Below are 27,202 nucleotides of genomic sequence, written 5' to 3'. Positions count from 1 at the left end.
AATCCTAACTACTTAGGAGACTGCGATCTGAGGGTTGTGGTTCAAACCCAGCCCAGGCAGGAACGCCTGTGAGACTCTCCTATCAATTAACAACCAGAAAGCCGAAGTGGGAGTTGGGGTTCCAAGGCTAGAACAGGAGCCTTGAGTGAGCTCAGGGACAGCACACAGGTTCAAGCCCCGGAAACCACCAGCAGGTACAAATGGTTCCTTTGCATGTATAGGGAACACACTTTCCTATACTTGATCTGGCACCATCCCTCACACACAAGTGGTGAATTACCCTCCAGAACACTACTCCTGTGCTGGAACTGACAGCCGTGTGCAGGGCTGGGAATGTGGCCTGGTGGTGAAGTGCTCGCTTCGTATACATGAAGCCCTGGGTTCCACTCCTCAGCATCACATATAGAGAAAAGGCCAGAAGTGGCGCTGTGGCTCAAGTGGCAGAGTGCTAGCCTTGAGCAGGGACAGTGCTCAGGGCCCGAGTTCAAGCCCCAGGACTGGCAAACAAACCAAACAGCCATGTGCAATCTGAAAAAGAGGCAGATAAATGATCGTACACCCAAAAGGCCATAACAGCTTTTATTTTCAAAACAACTTTATTCATTACACATTTTAAAAAAAAAATTCCCACCCCTGGAAATGAGCTAAAAAAAAAAACCAAAAAAAAAAAAATCCAATCTCCCACCTCCCTGTTCCCACTTCCTCCCGTTCCCTCCAAATAAAAGGGAAAGAAAGGCAAAGGAAAACAAAACAAAACAAAAAACTGAAAAACAAAAACACCCCCAAGACCCCCCAAAACAAGGTAGTGCATTTCCCCAGGGGGAAGGGAATTTACACTGGAGCCGCTGGGAGCGGAACGGAGATCTTCCGGCTACAGAAACCTGCAAAGAAAGACACTCAAAACAGAAAAAGAAACACAAAGGAAACAAACTAGATCACCAGGCAGTGTGGAGGGGGGGGAGCGAGGGCCGGACAGGAGCAGGCGGGTGGGGTCTGTGAGAGGCGGGGAGAAGGGGAGGGAAGGGAACAAGCAGAACAGTTTGATGTCCTTCAGAGCCCTGGGTAAAAGAAACACCGTCCTCCCACCCAAGCCCACCTAGCCTCGGGCGCCCCGGGAGCGGAGGCGGGGACACGGGAGCCGAGTGCGCGGTTGAGACGTGTCCATGGCGAATCCCCAGAGGGAGAGCAGCCCCTGCCCCCCGGGCCTCCCCCTAGCCCCCAGCAGGCCCCTCAGCAGTTAGTTACGGGATTCTCCCCCCTTCCACAGTATATAGCTTTTTTTTTTTTAATTTTTTTTTCCATCAAGGTCATCTTCTGTTTTTCTTTTTTTTTTTTAATTCTTTTTTTTTTCCTTCTTTCCTCTTTTTTTTCCTCTCTCTCCTCCTAATACACACTTTTTTTAGTAAGGGCAATACCATGATGTCGCTCTAGCCCGGCCCCTGGAAGAAAGAAGGAGAGTTAAGTGTCAACATGATCACTACATAGTTCAGCACAAGACCCTCCCCCGGCCCTGCCCCAATTACTGTACAGGGGAGGGAGAATGGAAGTTTTCAAGCACCCTAAAACGAACTCCACCATCTCAGAAATAGTGGCACACCTGAAAAACGAGGTTGGGGATATAGAGCAGGGGTGGATGGGAGCTGGGCATGAAATGGGGGACAGTACTTTGCCACACAATGGCAATACAGTGCATCTGAGATACAGGAGGAGAAAAACGGCCCATTGTTTACCCATTTTTTTAAACCTATCTCATGAAAAGCCAAGTTTATAAACCTAATCTACTTTTTAATACAAAGACACAATGAAAAGCAACATGAACACCACTGTAGGCCTAATGATAAAAAGTTAACTCTGCAAATCCTCCCTCAGCCTGTGTTCTTCAAGGGAGGCTCCGACCTCCACCCTCCCTGGCGCTGAGCAAAGCAGCCAAGTCGCGGCGGGCAGGGCTTCCCCGGCTCGGAAGCCCGGTGCTCACTAACTTTCTATAAGAACACCTTCACGGCCAGCAAGTCCCAAGGAGAGGAGGGGGAAGGCTGGGGGAAGCACCTCTGGACCACCTCAGCTTTTATCACGTTTTGGCTCCAGAAAAAGATGAAACTGGCCTCCTGCTCTGGCCTGCAGCTCCCTTCCCCACCCTGCGCAGGCAGGCAGGAGACCCAGGGGAGCGAAGCGACAGGTGGCGGGATCCTCAGATCAGGAGGCATGGGGGCGGGGGGAGAGGAGCAGCCCATCTATCCTGACCTGTAGACGCGACCCCGGGGCCTGCTGTTAAAACCACTGTAGAATCGAGATCGGGAGCTGTTGTAGTTGGTGGTCCTGGCGCGGTAACGGGCGCGAGGGAAACCCCGGTCTGTTGTGCTGATGCCTGGTCTGTTGGTCCGTTTGGGAATCACCTGAAGTCAAGGGACAGATGCAACAGAAAGCGTCGGTGTGGTCATGGAGAGCGTGCGCAACCCCAGAAGAGCCAAGGGTCTGGACTGGATTCTGACTCACCTTGATTTGTCTTCCTCTAAAAAGGGACTCATCTAAGGCCAGGGAAGTTCTCACTGACTCTTTGTCTGAGAACTCTATATATGCAAACCTAAAAGGAATAATTGCCAATTTATGTGTGTTTGCAAATAGTTCACAGGTTAAACTCATTTTGCCTACGCGCTTTGTTTGAATACATGTTCACATTTTTTAGACTGTTAGTTTTTTATATTAAAGGTTTTATCCAAGATTTCCAACTAATCTTGGAAGATCATAAACTAGGCCACCCACAGGTAGTCTTCAACGTTATTATCTGATCTCTGAAGGCATTTATGTATTACCCCACACACAGCAACACTAACATATATTAGTGGACAAAGACTGCTTATTTTGATATTGAGTAATTGCTGCTCAACATAAAACAAACTATTGCTGGGAGCTGTGGTAAAGCACATACCTAACATGGACAAGGACTCAGGTTCAATACCCAGCATACCAAGGAAAAACAAACAAAACATCATTTTATCTATTAAAATCACCTCAACTTAATTACCTACTTACCCTTTGGGATGGCCACTAAATTTGTCACAAAGTATGGTAACCCGATTGACTGAGCCACAGCCATGAAAGTGAGCTTCTAGCTCTTCTGCTGTTGCGCCATAGTCCACCTGCGAAGAAGCGGCACATTTCACAGGTATTAGGCAGACTCCGATCAACAAATACCCTGCCTGGCCCTTGGTCTGGGCCATCTATAGATGCACAAAGGCCACGACAAAAACGGTTCTCTAAAGAAGTAATCGTTTTTCTTCCAACCCCACTGTGATCATTTAATTACTTTTTACCTCCTAAGTGCGCTCCCCACTCTCCCCCCCCCCCCCCACCCAAGACCCAAACTGCCACCTGGCTTGGAGATATTCAAGATCATTACTCCCCAAAGAAAGACTTGTCTGTCACCTTAAACCAATCAAGGGCCTTCATACATACATTGCCAACATAGATGGAGCGGGCATCGGCCTCCATCCTCTCTTCAATAGACATGATCACTGGGCCAGCTTGGAAAGAAAAATAACAATTAAGCACATTTCCTACTGGATCAATACATATACAGCCACTATCAACCGTGCTATTAATAAATTCAGTGAACAGACTTGGGTCTGGTTCTCTTCCCTGCTGTACCTACTACCCACGAAAGTCCCATTAAATATTTGACAAATTAATACATCGCTGAAAAACAACAGGAGACCATAGAGGCATTTCCTCACTGCAAATCAAATTCCTACCGAATAGCTTTAGTAGAAATGCCTCAGTGAGCAAAGAATGAAATTAAATAGGCTAAAATCTAGCGCTTCTAGGTTAAAGAAACCTCTTACGCTCGAGCACTTCTTTCTCTCAGGAGTCCGAACTGAAGAATGTCCAACGAGATTAAAAAAATAACAACAATCAAAAAAAAAAAAAAAAGCGCTAGACGCGAAGGTCAAATGCCAGCTGGCAAGCTCCCCAAGCAGGGTAGAGGCAGACCCAGAACAAAGAGAGAGACGTCTATAAAAGGGACAAAGGGAAACGAGATAACCACCGCCACCCAGCAGCACACGGCTCCGGCCTCGCAGAGGTCAGCGGACCGCACAATGGGCCGTGACCACCGCCGCAGGCCCGGCCCGGGAACGGCCCCCCGCGGGCGGCCCCGGGGTCCCGGCCCCCCGCGCCGGGGCCGCCGGGCTCACCGTTGCCGGGAGGTGGGCTCATGTTCATCTGCTTCTCGACCTCGTTCTGCAGCTCCTTCAGCTTCTCGGCTTCCTCCTCCATCTCCCTGACGCGGGCTTTGATCGCCTCCAGCTCCTGCAAGGCGGGGACAGGACGTGCCCAGAGCTCCAGAGGCCCCCGCGCCGGCGCCGGCGCCGCGCCCGGCCATCGCCCCCGCCCCGCGCGGGGGCCTCGCGGGGAGGGAGGGAGGGAGGGAGGGGCGCAAGTTACCTTCTCGCCGGGGCCGGCCTAGGCGCCCATGCCGCTCGGCCCGACGCGGGAGGCGGGCGGGCGGGCGGGCGGGCGCGCGGGGCGCGGATCGCCGGGCGCGGGGCGCCGAGCGCGGATCGCCGAGCGCGGAGCGCGGGCCCGGCCCCCGCCACGTTATTCCCCGCCCAGCCCCACCCCCCCCGCCGGCCTCCCGCCCCGCTCGCCGCGCCGCGGGCCTCCCGGGGCCCTGCCCGCCGGCGGCCCGCCCGAGCTCCCTCCCGCCCTCACCGGGTCCTCGATGGCGCCGTCCCCGGGGTCGCTCTCGACCAGTCCCGGCTCCTCCTCCTCCTCCTGGCTGCCAGGCGCTCCCGAGCCGGGCCCGGGGCCCGGGGCTCCCGGGGGCGCACGGGGCCGGGGCGGCTCCTCTTCAGGCTCGGGCTCCGGCTCGGGCTCCAGCAGCAGCTCCCCCGGCTCCAGTTCCTCCGACTCCAGGCCGTTCCCGTAGTCCCCTGCGCCCCCCGGGGCCCCCTCCCCGGCCTCCCCACCGGCCCCGGGCACAAGATGGCGCCGCCGCCCCGGCCCGGAGCCCCGACCGCCCGCAGCCCCCGCTGCCGCTGCCGCCGCCGCCGCCGCCGCCATCGCCGCTCAGACTGGGGCCCGCCGCCCGGCGATTGGAGAACTGCGCCGGCCACGCCGAGGACTCATTAGTCAAGCAGCCTGCCCATCACGCCAAGCTACAACTCCATTGGGGGAGACTACTTGGCAATCAAATAAGACCCCACCTCTAAGGCGGGGCACTGCGCCAAACCCTCGAATGACGGTACGGGAAGCCTGTCCGTCAATCAACACTAGTCCCACCTCCCCTAAGTCCTTAGGTAACAATACGGCCGCGCTGTGACGACATGCTCTCCCGCCCCGCCTGCAGGCGGGCCCGCGAGGCCTGGGGCGCCCGCTGATTGGTTCCCGAGCCGGAGCGGGCCCATCTTCTCTGCGCCGCCCGGATTCCAAGGGTTAACAGCGTGCGAGACAGGTGAACCTTGCCCCGGACGGCCTGCGGGGCGGGCGGCCAGCGGGCCCAGGTCACGTGACCGGCCGGCGCTCCCTGGGCGCCGCCATCTTGCTCCAGCCGCGGGCCGTCCGGACCCTGGGCGGGATTTCCGGAAGCCGGTCCCGGCCGGAAGCGCGGGTTCTGAGGGAGCATTCCGGGAGAGCGCGTCCCCCTCCCGCCCTCGCCCCGCGTTCCCGCGCCCTCCCCAAGCGCCCCCGAGCCCGCCCGGGCTCGCCGGGGCCCGGCGTCTGGCCGGCCTCCGACCCGGGCCCCGGACCGTCGCTTCTCCGGCCTCAGCTTCCAGCGCCGCTGTCCCCACGCCGGCTCAGCCTCGCCTGCCGGGCGGCCGTCGCCTTCCCCGCCCGGCCCCGCACACTCCGGGGCCTTGGCCTTCCCCGCCCGGCCCCGCACACTCCGGGGCCTTGGCCTTCCCCGCCCGGCCCCGCACACTCCGGGGCCTTGGCCTTCCCCGCCCGGCCCCGCACACTCCGGGGCCTTCTCCTTCCCCGCCCGGCCCCGCACACTCCGGGGCCTTCGCCTTCCCCCGCCCCCCGGCCCCGCACACTCCGGGGCCTTGGCCTTCCCCGCCCGGCCCCGCACACTCCGGGGCCTTGGCCTTCCCCGCCCGGCCCCGCACACTCCGGGGCCGTCGCCTTCCCCGCCCGGCCCCGCACACTCCGGGGCCTTCCCCTTACCCGCCCGGCCCCGCACACTCCGGGGCCTTGGCCTTCCCTGCCCCGGCCCCGCACACTCCGGGGCCGTCGCCTTCCCCGCCCGGCCCCGCACACTCCGGGGCCTTCTCCTTCCCTGCCCCGGCCCCGCACACTCCGGGGCCGTCGCCTTCCCCGCCCGGCCCCGCACACTCCGGGGCCTTCGCCTTCCCCCCCCCCCCCGGCCCCGCACACTCCGGGGCCTTCGCCTTCCCTGCCCCGGCCCCGCACACTCCGGGGCCGTCGCCTTCCCCGCCCGGCCCCGCACACTCCGGGGCCTTCGCCTTCCCCGCCCGGCCCCGCACACTCCGGGGCCGTCGCCTTCCCCGCCCGGCCCCGCACACTCCGGGGCCTTCGCCTTCCCCGCCCGGCCCCGCACACTCCGGGGCCTTGGCCTTCCCCGCCCGGCCCCGCACACTCCGGGGCCTTCTCCTTACCCCCCCCCCCCCGGCCCCGCACACTCCGGGGTCTTCTCCTTAACCCCCCCCCCCGGCCCCGCACACTCCGGGGCCTTCTCCTTAACCCCCCCCCCCGGCCCCGCACACTCCGGGGCCTGGCTACCAGGCAGCCGTGCCCACCGTGATGTTTACCCGGCCTCCAGGCTGCGCATGCCGTCGCTCCTCCAGCAGACCACGGCAAGGCCTGGCGTCGCCTCCTGTACCCGCGCCAGTGGGTCTGCCTCCACTGCTGGCTTCCTACCGAGGCGATGGGCGCTGCACACGAGGGGCCAAAAGCTTTGTGTGCGATCGTAGGCCTAACCCAGTGTCCTGCTACTGGATGTTTATTAACTGATAGGTACAGTGACTGGAGATTGCCACTGTCCGTCTTTTGCAATAACCCAGCTTCTAAGCCTTTTCAGACCCCAGCATTTCCCCAGGCAGGTTCTCACCACAGCTCTATACTCTGAGGTAACAGAGACCTAGCTCTGGGGAAGACAGGGGTGCCACATTTAAGTTCAAAAAGAAAGGTAAGGGTTGGGAAGGTGGCCTAGCGGTAGAGTGCTTGCCTAGCATGCATGAAGCCCTGGGTTCCATTCCTCGGCACCACATAAACAGAAAAAGCCAGAAGTGGCACTGTGGCTCAAGTGGTGGAGTGCTAGCCTTGAGCAAAAGAAGCTCAGGGACAGTGCCCAGGCCTGGTGTTCAAGCCCCAGGACTGGCAAGAAAAAGGTTAAGCCAAGAGCTGGTGGCTCATGTCTGTAATCTTAGCTAGGAGGCTGAGATCTGAGGATCAGAGTTTGAAGCCAGCCTGGGCTAGAAAGTCTTAGAGACTCTTACCTCCAATTAACTACCACAAAACCCGAAGTGGCGCTATGGCTCAGAGTGGTTGAGCCCTAGCCTTGAGCAAAAGAGCTCAGGGACAGCACCCAGGCCCTTAGTTCAAGCCTCACAACCAACAAAGATGGAGGGAGGGAGGGAAAAGGTAGGCAGGCAGGCCTGCCTGTGCTGGGGGCTCACACTGCATCCCTACAGTCCTCACTACTTGGGATGCTGAGAGATCACAGTTCAAGACCAGAAAGGCAGGAAAGTTGTCAGAACCCAATATCAAAAAGCAACCAGGCACCAGTGGCTCACACTTGTAATCCCTGTGGTGTGGCTGGATAGAGAGCCGAGCCAGTCTAGCAGGCTCTGGGTCTTGAGTTTAAACCCCCTACTGGGGGGGGGGGGGGAAATCTGTGAGAGAGTTTTGTAGGCAAACCGAGAGACAGGTTTGAGACTCAAATGGATATGAACCCAAACCGAAAGTTTAACCAGGGCTGGATGTGTGGTTCGAAGAACGAGTGTGGAAGACGTAAGCGTGCCTGCCTAGCAAGCTGATTAAACCCCAGTACTGGCGCCAGACGGAAGCCAGCTGGGACCCGTGGGGATCCCTACTAGCAAGCCAAAGTCTGAAGCACTGCGTATTCTCGCACCCCTCACTCCCCTTTCTCTAGCAATTTCTTATCTAAGGAAGTAGGGAGCCCGGAACTGTTCATCACTTAAAAGTTTTGATGTACATTCATCAGCCATCTTGGCTTCAGGGATCTGAGAGAACTGAAGACGAGCTCTCAACGACTGGGTTCTGTGGAGGAACGGTGTAGGAGCCTATAAGGAGTCGTGCTGTTTGGCATGCACAGTGGCAAAGAGCATTAACTACACCTCCGCCATTGCACCCTTGAGAACAGGCGCACAGGCAGGCTATCCCTGACAATCTCGCTGCCATTGATGACCTCCTCTTACCCCACCACCAACGGTGTGGAGAGGTTAAAAAGGTGCTGCTTTAACCTGACAGCAGCCCTGCTGTCAAGGAACAAGGGAAACACCTCAGAAAGCTTGCAGAAGATACCCAGCAGAACAAGGGGAGGTGGGACCTAGTCCGGTGGCTCACTCCCTGGCTCATGCCTGTCTTGAGACCCTTAACTGCAACTTTTTGCTTCATTCTAATGGGGCCTTGCCTACTCAGAAGCATGCAGAACGTCCTTCTGGGAAAGATGAGACTTTTCAGCAATCAAATGCTCCTAGGAGGGTACCCGGTCGAGTGTCTCCCGTTGACTACTTCACCCCCTTTTCAACAGGTAGCAGCTCCAGAAGAAACGACCTTCAGCCCTGCTCCAACCCGGTGCCCTGGCTCAATTATTAAACCAAGGAGTGGGAGCGATTAGCCCAATAGCCTCTCTCTCAAAGCTTAGTGAGCAGAGGCAACACTGGGCCCGTTCAGTAGTCTCTGCCTCCCTTTACTTGAGATGACAGTCCGTTGGGGCAGCTACAACCATGTAGAGCAGCAAGGTCTCCCAAGCCTCAGAGGTTATAAAGGTCACATAACAATGTTTCTCTCTTGTGAGAGGGGTTTGGGACAATACATCTTTTCTTTGTTCTTTGTACCGTACCTAGATGTCCTCGACGTCCATGTGGTTTTCTGGCAAAGTTCATTTACTCTAACAAAAGGAAGGTCTTCTGTACTGATCTTATCCCAACCAAGATGTGAGTGCTTAAATTTGCTGGTACTGAATCTAAGCAAGGTGATTAAAGAGTTTTATTGGGGAATTTCTTATTTTTGTGTGCTGGGAGTGAGGCTTGAACTCAGGACCACAACACTGAGCCACTTAAGCCACCAGCTCTACTTCCTGAAAATGTGATTTTGAATGCTTTTGAATTATGTTTTTGTTAAGCACTTGTTTTTTCTTGTTTTTTTTGGTGCCAGTCCTGGGGCTTGGACTCAGGGCCTGCGCACTGTCCCTGGCTTCTTTTTGCTCAAGCCACTAGCACTAACACTCTGCCACTTGAGCCACTTCTGGCCGTTTTCTATATATGTGGTGCTGGGGAATCAAACCCAGGGCTTCATGTACATGAGGCAAGCACTCTAGCCACTAGGCCATATTCCCAGCCCAAGCACTTGTTTTCATAACAGAGATTATTCCTTATTTTATCTGACTGAATTCTCACCTATTAACAACTCTATGAAGTAGATACTTCCAAAATCATAATTCTTTTCCCACTTTGTTTTTTTCTTTATACATAATCTTACTATGGAGCACCAAGGGAGCCTTAAACTTGAGAGGCTCTTGCCTCAGCCTCCTGAGTTCTGGGATTTTAGGCCAGTAGCATCTTAACCAACAAATAACCTTTTTTTTTCAGTAAGAAAAGAAAGAGTTAAAGAGCTTTCTTAAGTCGTGGAGCTTATAAGGAGTATGCAGGGAATTAAAAGCCAGCTTTCAAAATGAAGAACAAAGCTTAGATCATAATATCTGCTTTCAAAAAAAAAAAAACACCACAATGCACCATACTGAGATTTGGAAAAAGTACAAATTGGAACAATAGACAAAAGTTTAAATAAACACAATTACATCCTCTTTGTGTATGTATGTGTGTGCCAGTACTATCGCTTGAACTCAGGGCCTGGAGCTCCTAATTAACTTTATTACTCAAGGCTAGGGCTCAACTACTTGGGCCACACCTCCACTTCTGGCTTTTTGCTGCTTAATTGGAGATAAATGTCTGGATTTTTTTTCTGCCCCAGATGGCTTTGAATAAAGATTCTGAGAAACCAGCTTTCTGAGTAGCTAGCATTACAGACAAGAGCCACCAAGTCTAGCTTGTATATGTTCTAAAGTAATCTAAAACGTAAATAAGGATGTTTATCAAAGCGGAAGATGAACAAATGTCCAAGAGACTCAATTTCCAACTAGCAAAATGCTGGACTGGAGGCACAATTCAAGTGGCAGAGTGGCTGGGGATATGGCCTAGTGGCAAGAGTGCTTGTCTTGCATACATGAAGCCCTGGGTTTGATTCCCCAGCACCACATATACAGAAAAGGCCAGAGGGAGCGCTGTGGCTCAAGTGGCAGAGTGCTAGCCTTGAGCAAAAAGAAGCCAGGGACAGTGCTCAGGCCCTGAGTCCAAGGCCCAGGACTGGCAAAAAAAAAAAAAAAAAGAAAGGTCTTATAATTTTCTGTATTCATCACTATCTTCATTCATTCATTTACTTATTTGCCAGTCTGGGAGCTTGAATTCAGAGCCTGGGCCTTGTCCCTGGCTTCTCTTGCTCAAGGCTAGCACTCTACCACTTGAGCCACAGCGCCACTTGCAACTTTCTCTGAGTACTTTATTGGAGATGAGAGTCTCGCGAACTTTCCTCTGTGGGCTGGCTCCAAACTGCAATCCTCAGCTCTCAGCCTCCTGCGTAGCCAGGATTCCAGACGTGAGCCACCGGCATTGGTGTCCAGCTCATCACATGTGAAGAATCATTCCAACTTCCAAATTTTATTTAAAAGGCATGAATGATTACTTTATCAAAAGAAATACACTTAAAAGGATATTTAAACGGTTAGTTATAAAATCCCTGGGCTGGGGATATGGCCTAGTGGCAAAAGTGCTTGCCTCTAATACATGAAGCCCTGGGTTCGATTCCCCAGCACCACATATACAGAAAACTGCCAGAAGTGGCGCTGTGGCAGAGTGCTAGCCTTGAGCAAAAAGAAGCCAAGGACAGTGCTCAGGCCCTGAGTCCAAGGCCCAGGACTGGCAAAAAATAAATAAATAAATAATGAAATAAAATAAAATCCCTACTAGACTGTAAGTGCTTGGAGGCAGGGATACCACCCTATTTATATGTGTATTCCCTTTGCCTATTCCACAAATGCTAACTGATCTTATTTAATGCCTTGCCTGTTGATGTAGAGAATAGCAAGTTTTCCTCAGATTTTTATTTATTTATTTATTTTGCCAGTCCTGGGGTTTGGACTCAGGGCCTGGGCACTGTCCCTGGCTTCTTTTTGTTTAAGGCTAGCACTCTGCCACTTGAGCCACAGCGTCACTTCTGGCCTTTTCTGTATATGTGGTGCTGAGGAATCAAACCCAGGGCTTCATGTATGCGAGGTAAGCGCTCTTGCCACTAGGCCATATTCCCAGCCCCTTAATTTCTTTAAGAATTGGTATGTATGGGCTGGGGATATAGCCTAGTGGCAAGAGTACCTGCCTTGTATACGTGAAGCCCTGGGTTTGATTCCCCAGCACCACATATACAGAAAATGGCCAGAAGTGGCGCTGTGGCTCAAGTGGCAGAGTGCTAGCCTTGAGCAAAAAGAAGCCAGGGACAGTGCTCAGACCCTGAGTCCAAACCCAGGACTGGCAAAAAAAAAAAAAAAAAAAAAGAATTGGTATGTATGGGGTTGGAGGTGTGGCTCAGGGGGTACAGTGCCAGCCAGTGAGTAAAAGCTTCAGATACAGAGTCCCAGTCTCAGACAAAAAAAAAAAAAAAAAAAAGTGGGGCGGGGAGGAATTGGTATGTGATATGATGGGATTTTTCCAGACTCTACTTATCCTTAAGTTATACATTTATATATAAAGGACAAGGAAGTTTTGTAAAAACTGAAACCCCAATGATATGCCTCGGGAGGGCAAAAATGTGTTCAGAGAAGGGAATGGTCAGTGGAGTTGGAGTTCAGCACTGAGAATGAGGAAGGCCGGGCTGGGGTGGTTCAGGTGGTAGGGTACCAGCTGGAAGCAAAAAAGCCAAGTGTGAGTGTAGAGCCGAGCTCAAGGCAGGTGAAGGAAGGCTTCTCCAGGCGAGTCCAGGAGCAGAAAGTTTTGTCACCGATAACATAAAGGTATTTGGCTTCTTGAGAGTTTCATTCTTATTTTTTGTCTGTTTACTTTTTGTGCCAGTCCTCTACCACTTGAGCCACAGACTCTACTTCCAGCTTTCTGGAGGTTAATTAAAGATAAGAGTCTCAAGGACTTTAAAGCCAAAGCTGGCTTCAAACCATAGCCCAACATCTCAGCCTCCTGAGTAGTTAGGACTACAGGTGGGCACCCGGTTCATTCCTATTTTTTTAATATCTAAATGTTCACAGGTGAGTAATCTGTGATCTAGAACTACATTGATAAGCCCCTAGTCATATGCGGCCATTGAGCACTTGAAACATGAGTAGTCTGATTTGAGATGTGCTATAAGATACACACTGAATTCAGAAGGGCAGTATGAAAAAGAGAATAATGAATAATGAATTATTCTTTACTATTATATGCTGATTTTATTTACTTATTTTTGGCACTGGTCCTAGGGCTTGATCTCAGGGCCTGGGAACTGTACCTGACTTTTTTTTTTTGCTCAAGGTTAGCACTCTCCCATTCTCAGCTCCATTTCTGGCCTTTTGATAGTTAACTGGAGACCAGAGTCACATGGACTTTCTTCCCCAGGCTGGGTTCAACCTCAGTCCTTAGGTCGCAGTCTCCTGAGTGGCTTGAGCCACCGGGTACCCTGCTTAAAATGATTGATTTTTTTTTCCAGTCCTAGGGCTTGAACTCAGGGCCTGGGCACTGTCTCTGAGCTTCTTTTGCTCAAGGCTAGTACTCTACTACTTGAGCCACAGCGCCACTTCTGATTTTTTTTCTGTGTATGTGGTGCTGAGGAATGGAACCCAGGGTTCATGCATGCGAGGCAAGCACTCTGCCACTAAGCCACATTCCCAGTCCTTAGAATGATAATTTTAATGCCCCAATGCCCAGCTTGTCTTGGCATTTTTGTTTTTTGTTTTTGTTTTTTTTGCCAGTCCTGGGCCTTGGACTCAGGGCCTGAGCACTGTCCCTGCCTTCCTTTTGCTCAAGGCTAGCACTCTGCCACTTGAGCCAAAGCGCCACTTCTGGCCATTTTCTGTATATGTGGTGCTGGGGAATCGAACCCAGGGCCTCATGTATACGAGGCAAGCACTCTTGCCACTAGGCCATATCCTCAGCCCCTGTCTTGGCATTTTTGATGAGCTCTTTACATCTGTGACTTGCCTTCTAGTTCACTAGACAGTTCCGATATAGACCTTGGAACCTAGTCATTTACTTACCTCTGTTTTAGAGCAGATCCCACTTTTTTTTTTTTTTGTCTGTCAATCATAGGGCTTGACTTCTGGGCCTAACTGCTGTCCCTGAGCTCCTCAGCTCAAGGCCAGGGCTCTGCCCCACTTATCTTCTCACGTGGTCTGACCCTGCTTACATCAACTCCCTAGATCCACCCTTGCATAAAAGAAGGGCTGCCAGGTAAACGGGAAGGGCCACCTGCTTAATTTTCATTCTGATTGGTTAACTTTTTTGGCCAATCTGAAAAACTTGTTCCAATATACTGTACCAGGTATTTATGTTCATGTACCAGGCATAGGAGCTAATGTCTGTAATCCTAGCTACTCAGGAGGCAGAGATTAGGAGGATGGTAGTTGGAGGCTACCCTGAGCAAAAAAGTTTGAAAGACCTCATCTCAGTGCCTGTCATCTCAGTTACAATGCAAGCCATAAGAGGACGATGACGATTGGGCTGGTTTGGTCATAACAAGAGATCCTATTTATAAAAAGCAAAAAAACAAACCTAAAAAGTAAAAAGGGCTGGGAGCATGGCTCCCACGTGGTACAGCCCCTGCCTAGCAGGTTCAAAGCCTAGTACCATGCACACACTAAATAAATGGATCAACCAGAAAATAAGTACATCCGAAAATACTACAAAAAAGCTACAACCCAGGGGCTGGGAATATGGCCTAGTGGCAAGAGCGCTTGCCTCCTACACATGAAGCCCTGGGTTCGATTCCCCAGCACCACATATATGGAAAATGGCCAGAGGGGGCGCTGTGGCTCAGGTGGCAGAGTGCTAGCCTTGAGCGGGAAGAAGCCGGGGTTGGTGCTCAGGCCCTGAGTCCAAGGCCCAGGACTGGCCAAAAAAAAAAAAAAAATCTACAACCCAAAGACAGTCACTAAGACCTGGATGTAAATGTCCTTGACCCTCCCTCCCATTTTTAGTATACAGCTGGGCACTGGGTAGTTCACATCTATTAATCCTAGTTATTCAGATAGCTTGGATCCAAGGATTGAAGCTTGAAGCCAGCCTGGGAAGACAACCCCAAGAGACTCACATCTCCATTAAGCCAGGAAAAAAAAAAGTTACTAGAGGCGCGACTCAAGTGGTAGAGCACTAGCTAGCTAGAAAAACAAGACCATGTCGTTTGCGGGAAAGTGAATGCATGCAACCAAAGGATACCGTATGAAGGGAGACAAGCCAAGTTCAAAACCACAAGCATATGGTTCACTCCTATGTATGTGTATGTGTATATACATGTGTATGTATATGTATGTGTATGTACATATATGTATGTATATGTATGTATATGTACATATACATACACATAGTATACGTAATAATTTATATGGGCAAAAGACTAGTCAGGAGAAGGGGAGGGGAGAATGAAAAAAGAGGTCAAGTAACACATTGTGATATAAATGAGGGCAGCACAGATAAATTCAAGAAAAGCTACTGAGGGCTGGGGATATGGCCTAGTGGCAAGAGTGCCTGCCTCGTATACATGAGGCCCTGGGTTCGATTCCCCAGCACCACATATACAGAAAACGGCCAGAAGTGGCGCTGTGGCTCAAGTGGCAGAGTGCTAGCCTTGAGCAAAAAGAAGCCAGGGACAGTGCTCAGGCCCTGAGTCCCAGGCCCAGGACTGGCAAAAAAAAAAAAAAGAAAAAAAGAAAAGCTATTGATCAGCAGGGGGGTGGGGAGAAGAGAAATAGACTCTGTAGGTGGGTGGGCACTATCAGGATGAGTTTGGATTGGAATTCTTTCCCTATAACAAGTGAATAAGGAAACAAAACCAAAAGTTGTTACTAGAGTTATGGCTTAAGTAGTTACTGCACTAGCTTGGAGTGAAAAAGCCAAGACCATGAGGCCCTGAGTTCAAGTTCTAGTACTGGCACACAAGAAAACCCCAAATTTAATATAGAGGCAAAACGAGACCATACTATGCATGTTTTCTCACTAATACTATTTTGTTACCCAGTAAATATAGAAGCATCTATCCATGTCCATAAACATTTACAAATCTTTCCAATTTCATTTTTCATAGTGTTACTCAGAGGTTGAGCACTTCCCTGAAATTCAATTTAATAGTTAAATCTTTAGGTACAGAACTCAGGGAGAAAGGGCAGCAGGGAGCTCACGGGACACGGAGGCAAGCGAGCTGAGCAACTTGTGGGTGGAGAGGGGAGGGAACGGCAGACACCGCACAAAAGGCAGCGCACTCAGTACCTCTGCATACCGCCTTTAGAACAGTAAAGTAAATTAAAACAGGAGTTCTACCTGTTTCCATCTTCCTCTAGTGACATGTTCCTGTCTCTAGTATTCACCTTCTTTCTTTGTGTTGGTCAGGAGATTGGAAGGAATGTGCGGCACGGATCTGTCTCCGCCCTTTACCTCAGTGCCAGGGGCCATGCTTAGCGCACAGTAGATGCTTAGATAGTTGCTCTAGAAATGAAGGATCAACGAAAAACACTTCACTATATTATTTTGTTGTTGTTTTGCTTCATTTCCGGAGCCTGTGCGCTCATCTGTTTTGCTCAAAGCTGGAGCTCTACCATTTGAGCTACATCTCCACTTCCAGCTTTTGCTAGTTAATTGAAGAGTCTCAGATTTGTCTGCCTGAGTTGATTTCAAATCAGGATCCTCAGATCTCAGCTTCCTGAGTAGCTAGGATTATAGGCTTGAGCCTTGGGCTCCTGGTTGCAGTATGTTTAAGTTTTCAAAGGATCTGCTATTAAGTAAAAACAATTGTCTACAGTCCACTCATTTGCCAGAAACTATCACTAAATGATTATATCAAAAGTGCTATTTGGAGTGGGGCTGGGGATATGACCTAGTGGCAAGAGCGCTTGCCTCGTATACTTGAAGCCCTGGGTTCGATTCCCCAGCACCACATATACAGAAAATGGCCAGAAGTGGCGCTGTGGCTCAAGTGGCAGAGTGCTAGCCTTGAGCAAAAAGAAGCCAGGGACAGTGCTCAGGCCCTGAGTCCAAGGCCCAGGACTGGCAAAAAAAAAAAAAAAAAAGTGCTATTTGGAGAAATGGCTTGTATAGAGAACTGTCTAACTGAACCAATCCATCCGTCTAGTCGAAAATGTAGTCATATCCTAAATCAGGCCATTAAAAAGCTTCTTTAGCCAGGCACCTGTGGTTCACATCTGTAATCCTAGCTACTCAGGAGGCTAAGAGCTGAGGATCATGGTTCCAGGTTAGACCAGGCAGGAAAGTCCATGAGAGACTCTTATCTCTAACCACCAGAAAACTGGAAGTGGTGCTGTGGCTCAAGTGGTAGAGCCATTAGCCTTGAGCTGAAGAGCTCAGGGACAGCGCCCAGGCCCCAAGACCAAAACAAAACATATTTGAGTTAAATTATAAGCCTCACAGAACAAACTTAAGACTTTCCGAATCCCCAGTTAGTATTTCTAGAGGAAACAGCTGTATAGATAAAGTTCAATGTCATATTTGCTGTTTAGGTGTTACAGAGAATGATGTCTACTGTATCATTAAGTATTATCTCAGAAAAACCACAAACATTTGATAGGTTTTCCCCAGTAATAAAAGGACTATGAATCTCATTGCTTTCCAAATGCCAAGAAGGTGAAACCTGAACTCATATTCATAGGATAACTTTCTTTAAAAGATGGTCCCATCTGCTGTGTTAATGTGACCTTTGTCTTTTTGGTTGTTGTAGCCAGTCCTGGGCCTTGGACTCAGGGCCTGAGCACTGTCCCTGGCTTCTTTTTGCTCAAAGCACTCTGCCACTTGAGCCACAGTGCCATTTCTGGCCATTTTCTATATATGTAGTGCTGGGGAATCGAACCTAGGGCCTCATGTATATGAGGCGAGCACTCTTGCCACTAGGCCATATTCCCAGCCCGTGACCTTTGTCTTTAAAAGCTCACTGCAAGCTCTGTACGTGGCTGCAGGTTTTTGTAAATGGCCCACCTGCAGATCGCTAGTGTCCCAATAAAGACTCCAAAATTCGGACTTTAAAACAAAACAAAACAAAAAAAGGGCTGGCAATATGTATTAGCGGTAGAGAGCTCTCCTTGCTCGCATGAAGCCCTGGGTTCGATTCCTCAGCACCACATAAACAAAAAAGGCCAGAAGTGGTGCTGTGGCTCAAGTGGCAGAGTACTAGCCTTGAGCAAAAAGAAGCCAGGGACAGTGCTCAGGCCCCAGGACTGGCAATAAATAAATAAATAGGCTGATCTTGAAGATAAAATCCTCCCAGCTCACGCACCACTGTGCTCAGCTGTAAGAACACTTTTCTGGGGGCTGGGAACGTGGCTTAGTGGTAGAGTGCTTGCCTAGCATGCATGAAGTCCTGGGTTCAGTACACAGAAAAAGCCGGAAGTGGTGGTGTGACTCAAGTGGCAGAGTGCTATCCTTGAACAAAAGAAGCTCAGGGACCGTGCATAGGCCCAGGACTGGCAGAAAATAAAAAGAATGCTTCTTTGTGTATTAATTTTTGCTTTATCTTGGTATATTCCAACCATCTCTTTATCCATACCTTAAAAACCTGTATCTTCTCACTGCTTTTTTTTCTTTTGTGTATTATGGTAAGGTGTTGCAAAAGCTTTTTAGAACTAGGCAAATATAAATCAAATATTGATCAAGCACACTGCAGTAGAAATGAATGCACTGGTTATCAAACCTGACAGTAGTCACCAAGTACATCTAATTCTTTGTCCTCGTGCCAAGTTCGTCAAGTCACTGGTTTTCCTACAGCTTCCATTCTAAAAATGGAGTAGCAACACGAGCTACTCTAAGAAATATTCCTCACAACACAAAAACCCAAATGCCAATTTACTGTACTTAATTATAGAAAGATTAGTACTTTCCAATTGGGACTTAAGATTCGTATCATTATTCTTGTGAAGTTATGTTTGTTGTTTTCTTTTAGTGCCAATACTAGGGCTTGAATCCTGGGCTCCGTGCTCTCATTTAGCTTTTTTTTTTTTTTTTTTGCTCAAGGCTAACACTCTACCACTCGAGCCCAAAGCTCCACTCCAGCTTGTTGCTGGTTAACTGGAGATAAGAATCTCGTGGACTTTTCTGCCCAGGGTGGTTTCCAACTTCCATCCTCAGCTCTTCACTTCCTGTGTAGCTAGGATTACAGGCGTGAGCCATCAGTGCCCTGCTCAGACACGACGTTGTGGTCCTAGACTACAAGGTACAGAAGATGAGCTGAAGAATCCTGCAGGTTCCAACCATTTTAGCAGTTTTCACTAAAGTGGCCAAAACTACAGCACGGAAGCAGGGGCTCCATTTTCCCAGATTTGGGGGCGGGGGAGGATACTGCAGATGACCACACACTTCTGGCAAACAGTTGGACTCCCACTGGGAACTGCAAGTCTTTTTGTTACGTTTCCTTGGTCTCATATTTATGTCTGTCCCAAAGTACCATCTACCTACCCTGTCTTGGGGTGCAGGTCAGAACAGCTGGAGTTTTGGCTCTGGGATTTCAACCAAGGCAGGGTAGGTGGAGGAAGATGGCAGAACATTGTTTCTTAAATCTCCACACTTTCCAGAATCCCTGTAACTCTCAGCAAGGGCAGGGGTTGATTGTATTAAGCAATGTTCTGGCCCCAGGCTAAAGCATAGAGAAGTCACAAAACCCTGTACAGGCCTTTCTCATTAAACTTCTGGGCTTTATTTATTGTTTAATATCACCATTACATATTACACAAAAATAAAAGTCAAATGAACTTGATATTTATAAATTATTAAATAAAAATACAGGAATATATATTTATATTTATATTTATATAGAGCTTTTCTTTTCTTCTAAACTAACCAAATCTCTTCTCCTGCCGTTTTATGATTTAAAAAAGTAAAATAGTGTATGTATGTCCTAGAGTAGGTGGGAAGTGGGGTGAATCGCAAGACTCAGTCGCCCTACATCCGCTTCTTCCTTGGCCTAAGCAGAGTCTCTGTCCCTTGGGGCTCTGGGAGCAAGAAACGCCCTCTCCATCTATGTATTATTTAAAAATGGTAGTTATATCTATTTCCCTCATTTCATAAAAATGAAATGGACTTAAAAACCGGGAGCCATGTCAGCCTTCCTGGCCAAGAGCTAATCCCAAGAATCTATATGGCTCTGAAAGTTTCTAGTTCTCCCTGACAGAAGAGTCTCTGGGATCCCCCTGCCCACTCCCGTGAGGGGCAGAAAGGTCAAAACTTCCTTCCCGTGGCGGTCCTAGCAGAGCTCTGCTTCCCGGAACCCAGACCAAGCCCTTCCCCTCCCAGCAAACAGCCTCCCGTCCACCCGGGCAGCCCGGTAACCTCGGGCGGTCCCTGCTTCTCCTGAGTGCAGGCCCCGAGCTACCTGGACGCTGTCCTGTGGTAGGGGGCGGGTGAAGCATCTGCTCTGAACCAGGGAAGCTGATGGCCTGCTCAGTGGTTTCCCAATGTCTTCCAGCAGCAAACCCCTCAATGCAAATAAAATCTCACCCTGAACCCCGATACTCACACAGCTACAAGGGGAGCTGTTTTGTTTGAGGGCAAGCTGCCCAGTCTGCTTACCTCCCCCAGCCCCCACCCCCTCCAGCCCCCCAAGGACTCCTGAGGTGCCACCCCTAGGATACTTCGGGGCTCTGCCAAGCAGTTTGAAAACCACTGGCCTAGTTTGTCCTGAGCAAGTCAGAGATTTCCCCCAACCCCAGCTGCACGCCACAGACCGGCTCTGAGTTGACAGCTCATGCCGTCCAACCCCCTCCCCCAGAAACGCCCCTGAAAAGTGCAGCCCCGTCCCAACAGCAAGGTCTGGACTGCACACCTGAGGCCAGTCTGGTCCCACATCCTAGCAAGCAGGGCTAGGGTGCCACATTCCAGGACCAAGGGGAAGATCCCCAAGAAGCCCACCGCGGTGTGGCTGAGCTGATGAGCCCGAGGACCCGGGGTCCCGGAGCCCTGGGGGGGGGGGGGGGTCGGTGCTGGAGAGCAGCAATCGGAGCGCGCGGGCGTGCGCCCTGAGGTCGCTCCGGCGCGGGGCCTGCATCTGGAGTGCAGCGCTCCCGCAGCAGGAGGCGCGAGCGTCTGGATGCGTTCCAGAGGACCGCTGAACCCTACACTCACTCAGTGTCCTCGGACGCGGTGCTCCGGAGGACCGCTGAACCCTACACTCACTCAGTGTCCTCGGACGCGGTGCTCCGGAGGGAGGACCGCTGAACCCTACACTCACTCAGTGTCCTCGGACGCGGTGCTCCGGAGGGAGGACCGCTGAACCCTACGCTCAGTGCCCTCGGACGCGGTGCTCCGGAGGGAGGACCGCTGAACCCTGCGCTCAGTGTCCTCGGACGCGGTGCTCCGGAGGGAGGACCGCTGAACCCTGCGCTCAGTGTCCTCGGACGCGGTGCTCCGGAGGGAGGACCGCTGAACCCTGCGCTCAGTGTCCTGGGACGCGGTGCTCCAGGACCGCTGAACCCTACGCTCAGTGTCCTCGGACGCGGTGCTCCGGAGGGAGGACCGCTGAACCCTGCGCTCAGTGTGCTCGGACGCGGTGCTCCGGAGGGAGGACCGCTGAACCCTGCGCTCAGTGTCCTCGGACGCGGTGCTCCGGAGGGAGGACCGCTGAACCCTACGCTCAGTGTCCTCGGACGCGGTGCTCCGGAGGGAGGACCGCTGAACCCTGCGCTCAGTGTCCTCGGACGCGGTGCTCCGGAGGGAGGACCGCTGAACCCTGCGCTCAGTGTCCTCGGACGCGGTGCTCCGGAGGGAGGACCGCTGAACCCTGCGCTCAGTGTCCTGGGACGCGGTGCTCCAGGACCGCTGAACCCTACGCTCAGTGTCCTCGGACGCGGTGCTCCGGAGGGAGGACCGCTGAACCCTGCGCTCAGTGTCCTGGGACGCGGTGCTCCGGAGGGAGGACCACTGAACCCTGCGCTCAGTGTGCTCGGACGCGGTGCTCCGGAGGGAGGACCGCTGAACCCTGCGCTCAGTGTGCTCGGACGCGGGGACAGAGAAAGTGACAGCGGTGCAGACGAGGTGGCCTTGAAGGAACCCTAAGTGCTTCCGGCGCTCCGGAGCCCCTCCGTCCACCCGGCCCTGAAAGAGCGGCACCCACGCTGGGCGCGCGGAGCCGGCCGGGCCCGGGGTGCCCAGCGCCGGGGCGCGCCTCCAAGGCGGCCTCGACCCCGCGGGGACCCCGCAGGCCCCGGACGACGCGCGCGCCCCGCACCCGCGGGAGGAAACGCGGGGCCGGGCGGGCGGGCGGGCGGGCGCCCTGGGCCCCAGGGGGAGGGAGGGGGAGGGAGGGAGGGAGGGAGGGAGGGGTGGCGAGCCGTCCAGCTCCCGAGCCCCGGCCGGAGCGCAGATGCAGGAAGGGCGGGGCGCGCGCGGCTCCCTCTCCACAGCCTGCGGTGCCTTCGGCGGGGGGCCGCGTCCTCGGTGTGGATACAGTGTTTCCTTCCCCTCAGCCTCCAGCAACCGGGGGGAGGGGGACACACGGACCATCCCCCCTCCTTGCCTTTGCAAGAAGGCCTGCTTTCTCCTCCAAAAGCCCCGCCGTCGCGCCCACGGCCGCCTCTGCCCCTCGCCCGGCACGGGACGCCCCGTCGGGTCCGCTCCCTCGGGGAGGGGCTTCGCGTGGCGCCCCTTCCTCCCCCCATCCTCACCTTCGTACACGCTCCCCACAACCTCCGGCTGACAGCCTCCTCCTCCCGGCCGCCCTGGCCCCGACGCCTCACTTGCTAGCAAAAAAGGCCCCGACGGTGACCAGGGCCCCCAGCGCCACGGCCCCCGTCAGCACTGTCCTCACTGAGGCCCAGTTCCCCTCCCGCAGCCGCCGCGCCTCCTCCAGGGCCCCGTCCCCGTACAGAGCCGTGAACTCCGCCTGTGGGAGAGAGGGGAGCGGGAGAGAGAGGAGAGGGGGGTCAGGGTGGGAGGGCGAACACGAGGGGGGAAGCGGCCCTGCGCCCACGGCGCCCCGCAGCGCCCGCCTCCCAGGAGCCTGGCCCATCCGCACCGCTGCCGCCAGCAAGCTCCACCCATCCACCCACCGACCCACCCACCCACCACCCATCCACCCATCCACCGACCCACCCATCCACCATCCACCCATCCACCCACCCATCCATCCACCCACCGACCCACCCATCCACCCACCCATCCATCCCACCCACCGACCCACCCATCCACCCACCCCTCCATCCACCCATCGACCCACCCATCCACCGACCCACCCATCCACCATCCACCCACCCATCCATCCCACCCACCGACCCACCCATCCACCCACCCATCCATCCACCCATCGACCCACCCATCCACCCACCCATCCATCCACCCACCGACCCACCCATCCACCCACCCATCCATCCACCCATCCACCCACCCATCCATCCACCCATCCATCCACCCACCCATCCACCCACCCATCCATCCCACCCACCGACCCACCCATCCACCCACCCCTCCATCCACCCATCGACCCACCCATCCACCGACCCACCCATCCACCATCCACCCACCCATCCATCCCACCCACCGACCCACCCATCCACCCACCCATCCATCCACCCATCGACCCACCCATCCACCCACCCATCCATCCACCCACCGACCCACCCATCCACCCACCCATCCATCCACCCATCAACCCACCCATCCACCCACCCATCCATCCACCCACCGACCCACCCATCCACCCACCCATCCATCCACCCACCGACCCACCCATCCACCCACCCACCCACCCATCCACCCATCCATCTACCCATCCACCATCCACCAACACACCCATCCACATCCATCTACTCATCCACCCACCCATTCACCCACCCACCCACTCATCTATCTACCCATCCATCCACCCATCCACTTGTCCACCCACTCACCCACCCACCCATCCATCCATCCACCCACCCATCCATCCATCCATCCATCCATCTGGGCCTTAGGGGGATTCAGCTCACAACTGCCCTCCTTGGCCCAGGCGGAACCCCAACCCCGTCCTCCCCACTCCGCCCACCGTGTAGGAAGGTGTGCCACCTTTCCCGCCTGGGCAGTGGGCACTGGGTGCCATGTGGTGGGTCCTCGGCTTGGGAGCTCGAGTAGTCCAGTGAGGACCTCATGGCAGGCAGCCCATGGGGTGGGGTGGGGGGAACCCCATCTGAGGCGCCCTGGGGGGGAGCGCAAGCCCCAGGCCTCCTCCAGGGGGGCCCCATCAGAGGCGCCCTGGGGGGGGGGCGGGGGCGCCAGCCCAGGCCTCCCGGAGCGGCGTCGCGGGGCGCGAGCTCCTTACCCAGCCCCCGCGGCTGTGGATCCACTCGGCCAGGCGCGTGTCCACGTAGGCCGCCATCCACTCCTGCACTTGCCCCACCAGCGGCTCCATCTCCTTGTTGACGCTCTCCGCACACAGGGCGGCCCCGAACACGAAGAAGGCCACCAGGCGGCCCCAGTTGGGGCCCCCCTGGAAAAGTTCGTCCGAGACCTGCGTGAAGCGCTGCTGGGCCGAGCCCGGGGTCACGTGCAGCTGGGCCGCCAGGTCGGAGAAGGTGCGGCGGAAGCGGGTCTCGAACTCGTCCCCCGCGGCGCGCATGGCCTGGTGCAGGGGCTCGGCGGCCGGGCCGTCCCCCGGGCCGGCGCCGCACACGTAGCCCTTTTGCCTCAGCTTGTAGCCCACGAAGTCGGCCACGAGCGCGCGTGTGTCCGGGGCCGAGGCTGGGGTCGCCATCCGGGCGGCTGGAAGGGGCGGAGACGGAGGCTGGCGCGGACGCGCGGGCCGCGCATTGGCCCGGCGGCTCTCGGTCCCCCGGCCGGGCCGACCCGGGGGCGCGGGGCGGGGAGGGGGGCCGGGGCGGGGGTGGCCTCCCGCCCCCCTGGCTCCGCGCCGAGGGCGGGCTCAGCAGCACCTCCGCCGGCCCCGGGGCGCCCCGCCAGCCTCCGGGAGGGGCAGAGCCGAGGACGCGCAGGCGGGGGCGCGGGGCGCGGGGGGCGCGGGGGGCGCGGGGGAGGGCACTCACCCAGCCGGGAGGGCAGCTCTTAGGACCCGGCGCTGGTGGCGAGGGGCCCCCGGCCGGGGCCGTTCATCCTCCCGGCCAGCGGGGCGCCCTGGGGAGGGGAAGGGGAGGTGAGGACTGGGGGGGGGGGGCGGGAGGGGCTGGAACCCCCCGGACGGGGCTCCGGCCCCCCGAGGTCCCTACCAGCTGTGTGGCCGCATCCGTGCCCCACGACGGTCCCGGCGGGGGCCCCGGGGCCAGGGCCCCCGGCCGGCACCGTCCCCGCTCCGGCCCCCCGCCCAGGGCCGCCCCGGGCCCGCTCCTCCCTCCCCCACCCGCCCGCCGGCGGCCGGGCGCGGGGATCTCACGGGTCAGGCCGCCGCCGGATCCGGCCGTTTCCTGGTGCAGGAGCTGGGCGGGCGGGAGGAGGGGAGGAAGGGAGGGGGACGGAGGAGGGAGGAGAAGGGGGGCAGGAGGGAGGGCCCGGCGCCGGGTGATGATGGGGCCGGGAGACGCGTCCCAGAGAGGGGGCGGGGCCGGGGAGGGAGGGCCGGGGCGCGGGCCGGGGCGCAGGCCGCGGAAGGCCGGGGAAGGGCCGCGGGCGCAGGCCGCGGAAGGCCGGGGAGAAGGGCCGGGGCGCAGGCCGCGGAAGGCCGGGGAAGGGCCGGGGGCGCAGGCCGCGGAAGGCCGGGGAAGGGGCCGGGGAAGGGGCCGGGGCGCAGGCCGGGGGAAGGGCCGGGGCGCAGGCCGGGGAAGGATCGGGGCGCAGGCCGCGAAGGCCGGGGAAGGATCGGGGAAGGGCCGGGGCGCAGGCCCGGGGAAGGATCGGGGGCGCAGGCAGCGGAAGGCCGGGGAAGGGCCGGGGCGCAGGCCGGGGGAAGGATCGGGGCGCAGGCCGGGGAAGGCCGGGGAAGGATCGGGGCGCAGGCCGGGGAAGGCCGGGGAAGGGCCGGGGCGCAGGCCGGGGAAGGGCCGGGGCGAAGGCCGGGGCAGGCCGGGGAAGGATCGGGGCGCAGGCCAGGGAAGGACCGACACTCCGGGGGAGAGGCCGGCCCCCGAGGGCACTGCGGCCGCCGGCCCACCCCCCCCACCCCCCACCCCCCCCCCCCCCCCCCCCGGCACTGCGGGCCGGGAGGGTGGTCCGGGCGCCCAGCGTTTCCAGACCTCTTGGCACTTGTTGAACTTTTTAAAGCCCGGATCATGTGCGTGGAAACGAAGCGCGATTAGTAAACTGAGGCTTCAGGCGGGCACCGCAGCGCCAGGACTTGGATTGCGCAGTTTCTTGCAGGTACTTTTCTTTTCTCTTGCAATCGGATTGACTCATTTAATTACTTTTTAGCCCAATACACACACATTGTCATGATGAGGAACGAGAACAGTAATGCCTACAAGCTCAAGGACCAACCTATCCACACACACCCAGTTCCACCCACTCCCTACTAGCTGCGGATGCCTCCCTGTTAACGTGTGTCCTTCCTGAGGGTGACCTATGTCATTGCACATGGCGGTATATTATACAGGGCAAGCTGGGAGGGCAGGAAGCCTCTGACAGCAGCAGAGCCACATGAACACCCTCGGGCGCTGTGACCTGGAGGAGGCGTCACCCCAACTCTTGAAGCAGGCAATTTCTTCAGCTCCCTTGAGAGCCAGCACCAGCCAAAGGCCAGGAACAGACAGCCCAGTTCTCTGCTTTCCTTTGGTTCTTTCCATTTGCCCGCTGTCTCTGGGGCCTTACGTGCACATTCTACCCTTAAAGTCTGTAAAGAAGCCAAGTCTTTTCTGTGATACTAGAAACAGCTTGCGAGGACTTTATCAAGGGCTAGTTGATTGCTCCATCCCTTTTCCCCCGTTTCTCTTCCTTCTTTTCCTTCTCTTTTAGACAAGTTTTTGTCCAGCCCCAAACTCAGGGTCCTCCTGCCTCTGCCTCCTTAGTGCTTAGATTTCAGGAATACAGGCTGGGAATGTGGCCTAGTGGCAGAGCGCTGGCCTAGCACGCATGAAGCCCTGGGTTCGATTCCCCAGCACCACATACGCAGAAAGAGCCAGAAGGGGCGCTGTGGGCTCAGGTGGCAGAGTGCTAGCCTTGAGCACAAAGAAGCCAGGGACGGCGCTCAGGCCCTGAGTTCAAGGCCCCACACTGGGTGGGGAGGAAGAAAGGACGGCTGCGGGACCACCAGCCACTATGTGATCCACAGGGCGATGCGGGCTCAGCTGGGGACCAGGCAGCCGCCTCCGCGATGAACAGGAGGCCACGTCGTTGGCTTCAAGCCCCTCGTAGTGACTTCAAGTGCCGGTTCTTTTACCGCGGCCAGGAGGACCCCGTGCGCGCTCGGCTGGCGTGACGGAGCGCTGGGCCACCGGACATTCCCGGGGCCTCGGGCCGCGGGCCGGGCGCCCGCCCTCCCCCGCGCCCACGCCCTGCCGGCCCGGCGCGGGCCCCGCGGCTCCGGAGGCTGCGCGCTGAGGAGCGCGGCGCGGCGCGGCTTCCCGTTCCCAGCTAGCCGGGAGAGGCCGGGCCGGGGCCCACGGCGGCGGCGGGGCGGGCCCTGCGACACGCCGCGGACGCCTCGGGGACCCCCTCGCGGCCCGCCCCGCCGAGCGCAGGCCCCGCCCCGCCGAGCGCAGGCCCCGCCCCCGCAGGCCCCCGCCCCCGCAGGCCCCCGCCCCGCCCCGCGCAGGCCCCGCCCCGCCCGCGCAGGCCCCCGCCCCGCGCAGGCTCCCGGGGGGCGGCGGGCGCTCTTCCCCCGGCGCCCCCCCACCCCCCGGCTGGCC

General features: G+C 55.9%; 1 protein-coding gene across 5 annotated transcripts; it reads right to left on the bottom strand.

The window, feature by feature from the left end:
- Positions 1 to 548: 548 nt before the first annotated feature.
- On the bottom strand, positions 549 to 27,202 carry Pabpn1 (poly(A) binding protein nuclear 1). 5 transcript variants are annotated; one of them, XM_048362768.1, is made up of 10 exons: positions 24,799 to 24,874; positions 24,455 to 24,542; positions 23,734 to 24,173; positions 8,139 to 8,210; positions 4,191 to 4,335; positions 3,454 to 3,521; positions 3,031 to 3,137; positions 2,494 to 2,581; positions 2,242 to 2,393; positions 549 to 1,439 (listed from the first exon to the last, which is right to left on the bottom strand). In XM_048362768.1, exons 3-10 carry the CDS (start codon positions 24,163 to 24,165, stop codon positions 1,400 to 1,402), a joined length of 1,104 nt encoding a protein of 367 aa, XP_048218725.1. In that variant the 5' UTR covers positions 24,166 to 24,173; positions 24,455 to 24,542; positions 24,799 to 24,874; the 3' UTR covers positions 549 to 1,399. The 5 variants fall into 5 exon arrangements, with proteins under 5 accessions (XP_048218725.1, XP_048218721.1, XP_048218724.1 ...); XM_048362764.1 differs by lacking the exons at positions 8,139 to 8,210; positions 23,734 to 24,173; positions 24,455 to 24,542; positions 24,799 to 24,874 and adding an exon at positions 4,708 to 5,073 and having other exon boundaries at positions 4,191 to 4,305; XM_048362767.1 differs by lacking the exons at positions 549 to 1,439; positions 2,242 to 2,393; positions 2,494 to 2,581; ... (3 more) ...; positions 8,139 to 8,210; positions 24,799 to 24,874 and adding exons at positions 21,727 to 22,323; positions 27,190 to 27,202.

The sequence above is a fragment of the Perognathus longimembris genome, chromosome 14 (genome assembly GCF_023159225.1).
Source record: "Perognathus longimembris pacificus isolate PPM17 chromosome 14, ASM2315922v1, whole genome shotgun sequence".
Lineage (NCBI taxonomy): Eukaryota > Metazoa > Chordata > Mammalia > Rodentia > Heteromyidae > Perognathus > Perognathus longimembris.
This window is presented reverse-complemented; position numbering and strand designations above follow the sequence as displayed.

Excerpts from the sequence above, each read along its gene's own strand:
- Pabpn1 (XM_048362768.1), bottom strand. The coding sequence starts at position 24,165 with ATGGCGACCCCAGCCTCGGCCCCGGACACACGCGCGCTCGTGGCCGAC. Across the intron at positions 2,582-3,030 it reads TTTAGTGGCCATCCCAAAGG|GTTTGCATATATAGAGTTCT; the intron begins GTAAGTAGGTAA and ends TATTCCTTTTAG. Across the intron at positions 1,440-2,241 it reads CCCCGGGGTCGCGTCTACAG|GGGCCGGGCTAGAGCGACAT; the intron begins GTCAGGATAGAT and ends TCTTTCTTCCAG.